Genomic DNA, 6,567 nt, shown 5'->3' on the forward strand with positions numbered 1-6,567 from the left:
CCTAGTTTTTTTACTTATGTTTCATCTTTGGCATACCTGCATATTACTATCTCTTCACTGAAATTCAACTTATTTCTTATCATCATCAGTAACTTCAAAGTTGTTTGTTAAAACCCTTAGGTAGGATTTAGATTAATAACACTCACACTTCTGAAAAGAATGAAACAAAACTAATGGTCAGTCAAGGAGTATACCTAGAACAAAGACATTTGAGAGCATTCCTGAGACTATATCTTTTGAATTGCCAAAGTACCAGGAATTTTTCCACCGTATATAACTCCTTAATTTTCGGGGGTAACGGATTGCAGTGGGTATTGCAACAATTATTTCTTTCAAGATCTGCCGGTGATTTTTTGAACGTCATAATTTTTATTTATTAGACAATAAAATATTGCTGGAGCCAACATCTTGTGTTTAATGTTTGTTTAACCTAATTTTGGTTCAGGTTAAGGAGGCTGTGGAGCAAGCTGGTCGCACATACACAGAGTTACAGGACCGTTTGTTTGAAGCTTACTTGGAGGAGAGAGTTGATCCAATTATTGGTAAGATGTAAATACTCTATGCTGTATATTATGGCATGCTATACGTAGTACAGTAATGGCATCTTGCACTGTACGTATATTGCTGAGATATTAAATGAGATGAAAACAGTGAAGTGTTGCATAATTTATATTAAATAACAAAGACTTTGGTATTCAAAATATGTTTTATTGTTCACTATATTTGGGCACTTCAACCCACTGAACTTCAGCTTATCAAATTTCATTGCTTATCGGATATATGTGAGTCTGTTTTGGAGGCACTCTATGAAATTGATTGGTAGTCCACATATGAGATTTACTGAATAGCTTACTACTTTAATACTCAATTTTGTGACAATTATTTCACAGGCATGATTGAGAGATCCATGTATTTAGGCCAGTATGACTGGGGTAAAGTTGACTGGCCTCCCACTGATGTTCGGACATATGTTAAAGAGATATTAATAAATATTGCTCATGTCCATGCAGAGGTGAGATAATTTGTTTGTTACATAAATTTCCTCTCTCAAAATTTCACATACTATAAGTTAAATTATTGGTTTAATTTAGGTTACTGTAATACTGAGGTTTTAGCATAAAAGACATGAAACTGAACATTCTTTGAAATACTTAAAATTGTTGTTTTCATTTTATTTGACCTACTTACGTACTGTCATTTATGAAAATGAAATTTTTTAAAATGAAGCATGGCAATAAAACAATAGCTGATATGTGCAGTTCAGTGGTTAGATTCCCCACAGAATAAATAAGGAAACCATGCCATGACCATTAATACTCGATGGAGCCATTATTCAGATATCTATCTAAAGAAAATTTTATCACAGGTGGTTGGTGTATGGCCAGGGTTGGTTAGTGGTCTTGTTGGACGAGTTGTAGAGGGTGTTGGAGAAGAGATGTCCCGTCTCATTACCTGCATCAGCCATTGGTCCAAGTATGGAGGCCTGCAAGCCCATATTGATCTTAGAGCCCTAGCAACTGTATTACAAAATCATATGTCACAAAGTGCAAGGTAAAGTCAATATTTTCGAAAAATGATTCGGATTTGTCATGTAATGTAATGTTTTATTTAACTGAACTGCTGGAGTAATTGCAGTAAGTGCTATGTACAGTGACTAGTAATCATGAGTATATTTTTTCAAGCATTGATTTAAGATGCTAGCATGAATACAAACCATTGCCTTTACACTATATTAATATTTCTGGAAATCAAAAGACAGACCATCCAGCTTTTAATGAGAGCTGAAGCACTTGTGATTCCCAGTGATTTCCTTCACAAATAGGGAGCAATAGGTTTCTGCTTTAGCAGTGCACATGATCAGCCTCTCTGTCAATTTGTTCTTTTGAATGCTCCATTTTCTTTTTTTCCCTTGATATCTTGTTTGCAGATGCAAAATTAGATGTAAGTTTTCCCTCAATTCCCCTACTACATTTTCACTTCCTGTGCAGTGCAGGTAATAAGCAATGTATAGACTTTGTGTCAGTCTTCTAGTTACATTATGCTGTAAGGTAATCTTATGTTCATGTGCTAAAACCATCCCTCTTTTAACTCAAAATCTGAACTTTCAGTTTTTGTAAATTTAAACTTTCAGTCTAGTGAAAACAAAATAAAAAGTTTATTTTTTTTTAATCAAGTGACGTTTATACATAAATACTGTTTGGCTGAAGGATTAAATAATCATTCTTCGAAAGGTGTGATATCCTACTCTTAGAAATACCACAAACATGTTTTTCAGTATTATTTTTTTTTAATCAAGTGATGTTTATATATAATTACTGTTTGGCTGAGAGTAAATAATCATTCTTCAAAAGGTGTGATATCTTACTCTCAAAAATACCATAAACATGTTTTTCAGTACATATATTGTAGAAAAAAAAACACTATTTTTTCTTTTAACTTAATACTGTACAATATATAAAAGTTGGAAAATTGTTCAGCGATGTACATACCTACTATAAAAGATGGAAAATTTGTCTCAAACTACTGTACATGAATTATGAATTCACACAGTTCATTGCCCAAGAGATTCAATCTAAGTTTTTGACTGAATTTCATAGAACATTGCTACTTGAGATTCATTATCGCTCATTTCTGTGTTTCAGAGTATCATTCCAAGAAGCCCAAGATACCCTCCCCAAATTAGGAATAGCAGAGCAGAGGTAAGCCTTTGTTATATAATAAGCATTCCACAGTCTGTTAAGTCTTTTCTCAGGAATTCATGTCATCTGAAAATGTTTGTAACTGAAGAATTAAAGAAGAAAATTTATTCAAGCATAAATTAAGAATGTACTATTCCTTGAGAAAAGTTAGGATACTATAGTTTTTGCCCCGTTTGACATGCTTGCCTTGTTACCATAGTTCCTAAATTGTTGAAGTGATTTTATTTAAACCATGGAAATATTTTATTATTATGCAAGGACTTTGGCAAGAGGTGAAATTATGGGTTCAGAGGCTGTGCGGAATAAATTGCTCTGGTTCCGCATTGGCGGAAGCCAAGAATGAACTTGGTAGCTTGAGTTCACTCCCAGTTGCTGCCAATGCAGAACCAGATCAATATATTTATGGTGATTAGAAATTAATTTCTCGGTATTATGTGGTTCGGATGTCACAATAAGCTGTAGGTCCCCATTGCTAAGTAACCAATTGGTTCCTAGCCACGTAAAATAAAAGTGTAATCCTTGGGCCAGCCTTAGGAGAGCTGTTAATCAGCTCAGTGGTCTTGTTAAACCAAGATATGTATACTACTTAAGAGGCTATGTAGATTCTTTACAGTTCTAATCCTGGCTTTGCCATAACTTTTGCACTGTAAGAAATATACTTTAAAGTTTGCATGTGTACTACACAAATAAATTCTTTGTGACGCCTTGTGACCTTGATGTACTATCTACCTTTGCAAGAACCAAAATGGTGTAAATCTTCTACATGGTCATTCCACCATGTAGAGGGAAATGTTTAGTATTTATGCTACTCTGTCCACATCTATGGGCATTCTTGATTTACAAATACAGTACGTACTTGTCTTCTATTTTCTTTTGGCTTCACCCACATCAGTACTTTATTATCAAAAGTTTAAGATAACTGAGTCCCATTAATATTTTTCCTCTGTCAGTTACAGTTGATTTTGGGAGTGTAAATTAGAGCTTTGGTTACATGTGAGTAATTGCTTGTCTGTTAGCTGTTTATCAGAAAACAAGGAGTGAAATCTCATCTTGATGAGATATTGTGAGCTTTTTCTTCTGTGAATTAAAAACTAAGAACAAAAGCTTTAACATGTAATACTGTTCTTGACAATATTCTTTTTCATTTTCAGAATTCAAGAAGAAGTATTACGGAGTTTCAGAAGTAACATGCATTTCTTGTTAGCTTGTTTCCTAGAAGTGGAGCCTTTGAGTGATAATACAACGACACATTCAATAGTTTAAATGACGAATTAACCCTGTATGAAATTATTCCACTCATCAACTCCGCTTACACAGCAATTTCCCACAAGGCAACTATTTTCAGTCCTGCATGGCTCCGAGCCGGATTTTAATACATCAGTAGTGTTGCTTATTGGTAAAGCAGAGAATCTTTATTCAAACTGATGTGGCTTTGATGATTTCACAATGAAAGGCTAATTATGATTACTGAATTTGAAAAAATATTGTATAAATTTAAAATAAAAATTAATTAAATGTAACACTAAGACATACTAGTATTAGCATATCCTGCATTATTTTACTTTTATTATAGCATCTATGTACCGAGTGATAAAATATTATGCTTCTCATATAGCTAAGTGCTTTGATTCTCAAATTACCATCACATTTCTCATACGGTAGCCGAGTGCTTTGATTCTCAAGCTGCTATCACATTTCTCATATAGCTAAGTGCTTCAGATCAGACCAGAACGTAATTCTAAGTTCTGTTTTGTGCAATCAATACTTAAATTTCCCTATGATCCAAGTCACATTTGTTTGTGATTAATTTTTCCGTTTTAAAAAACTGTGAGAGACCTGAAATGCAAAATTTTTATAGCCCTAAAAATCAAAGGTTAAATAAAACTTAAATGGCCAACTTGTATAATACTGTAATTCAGTTTACTGTATATCAACATGGACACAAAAAGCATTTTTTTTTATTTCATTTATATGTAAAATTCATTTTGGTCTTGTTTTACTGTTTCTTGAACAACTGCATACCCATGTGGCTTTCTGAGAGTAAACTGTCGAGTTAAAAAAATTCTTAGCTTATATCCACATAACTTCCCTATGGCCAGGGTTTTGCATTCAATATTTCATGAAGCACACTCAATAAAAAAATACTGTGCATCTGTTCAGAAAGTTGTTTAACAATTAAAAATACTTTTCACAAAGCAGTGGTTCTTAAACTACGAAAAGAAACCCCTTCTCCTAACCTAGGAAGGGTCAGAGATTAAGAAATAATGCTTAACAAGCTTAATATTTTCCTTTTGCGGAATAAAATTATACAAAAGTCTTCAGAAGCTGAGACTGGAGGTTCTTACTGCGACTAGCTTTCAGTAGTTTATTTTTTTTTTTTTTACAAGAAAACAAAGGCTAAGCACGAAGGAAAATATTGCTAAAGTTTTGAGACAATACCTCATCTTATGGCTGTAATGAAAAAACCACATTCATTTCGCACTTCTGAGTCAGCTCCACAATACGTATTTAAGTTTTAAATCGACCAGGCTTAAAAGTTAAAAAGCTAATAATGCCTATTCACTGCAAAATAAAATAATGCTGACTGCCTATATGACAATCCTCATTTTAAAAATATTCTCAGGTAGTGTGTTAAGTGATTTCACACTAATGAAAAAACAACTGATGTAACTGATATTCACACTATTTTATATAGAAAATTTTTAGAAAAATTAAGCAATGATGTACAGTATTTCACTTAACAACTGATGTACCAATATTCACACTATAGTATAATAGAAAAAAATAAAGCAAAATTAAGCCATGATGTGCAGTATTTCACTAAACTTATTGAAATGATGTGCAGTACTTCAATGCAAATTGCACCTTCTCAAAACTAGCAGGTATGGGATATTAAACCGAGTAAGGTTCCAAGAAGTTTCTTGCCAGTCATTCAAAAAAAAAGTGTGAGCAGTTCATTATTTGAAACAATTACAATTGATTACCTTATTATTAAAGAAAATATTTCAAGTAATGAATACAGTCAGTACTGATTCTAGTCACATTCCAACCAATTTATATCTGATGGCATTCTACATATTATAAAGGATTACAAAGTATCTGCAAGCCATTCACTCCCGCCTTTCTGTCTACATATGACTCTCTGCAGCAAATCAAGTACAGTACTCACCATTTCACAGAATATCAAATGAATCATGCATATGTAATACAGGGAAATATTCGTTGTCACAGTGAAATTCCTACTTTGAAGACAAGGGACAAGGCAACACAGAATTTTGTTAAGTGGAGATCTGGGTGCTTCGTTGGAAACCTTGCACTATCCACAGAGTTCAATCAATCTCGCCTTGTAATATGGGCCACTCTTTTACTTTGCATTATCTTTGTAAGGTTGCTCCCCTGCCTCCTATACATATGTTCTTCAGATAAAAAGAAGGCTTTCCATCTCTTCCATAATTGTTGTTCCTCAGTAATCTTCTTGGGAACAATAGATGACATCAGTCCATCTTGCTGCCAGTACACATGGTATCTTTCTTCTATATGACAAGATATGACAAAATAGACAAGTTCCAGTGTCTTGGCAAAACTATTGGCACACAGCTTTTCTTATTCTGCCACTATTTCCATTTCACTCTGAGAACAATGTTCTCATGCACTTTCTGTGGCTTATCACTTACACCATACCCACTACTGGTGTCTACCCTTCAGAAAAGAAAGAGAGAGAGAGAGAGAGAGAGAGAGAGAGAGAGAGAGAGAGAGAGCGAGAGAGAGAGAGAGAGAGAGAGAGAGAGAGAGAGAGAGAGAGAGAGTGTGTGTGTGTGTGTGTGTACACTCATGCTTTTCAAACTAAGGGAAGCTGCTCATGATTTTC

General features: G+C 34.0%; 1 protein-coding gene across 1 annotated transcript in view; it reads left to right on the plus strand.

Moving 5' to 3' along the window:
- The window catches only part of LOC135208768 (exocyst complex component 2-like), a 58,434-nt gene extending 52,744 nt beyond the window's left edge, over positions 1-5,690 (plus strand). Inside the window, exons 16-20 of the mRNA XM_064241281.1 lie at positions 446-542; positions 891-1,012; positions 1,367-1,551; positions 2,643-2,699; positions 3,851-5,690. Coding sequence (XP_064097351.1) covers positions 446-542; positions 891-1,012; positions 1,367-1,551; positions 2,643-2,699; positions 3,851-3,962 — 573 coding nt within the window. The 3' untranslated portion in view covers positions 3,963-5,690. The remainder of the gene's footprint in view (positions 1-445; positions 543-890; positions 1,013-1,366; positions 1,552-2,642; positions 2,700-3,850) is intronic.
- The last annotated feature ends 877 nt before the right edge of the window (positions 5,691-6,567 follow it).

This window comes from Macrobrachium nipponense, chromosome 35 (genome assembly GCF_015104395.2).
Source record: "Macrobrachium nipponense isolate FS-2020 chromosome 35, ASM1510439v2, whole genome shotgun sequence".
In the NCBI taxonomy this organism is placed as follows: Eukaryota; Metazoa; Arthropoda; class Malacostraca; order Decapoda; family Palaemonidae; genus Macrobrachium; species Macrobrachium nipponense.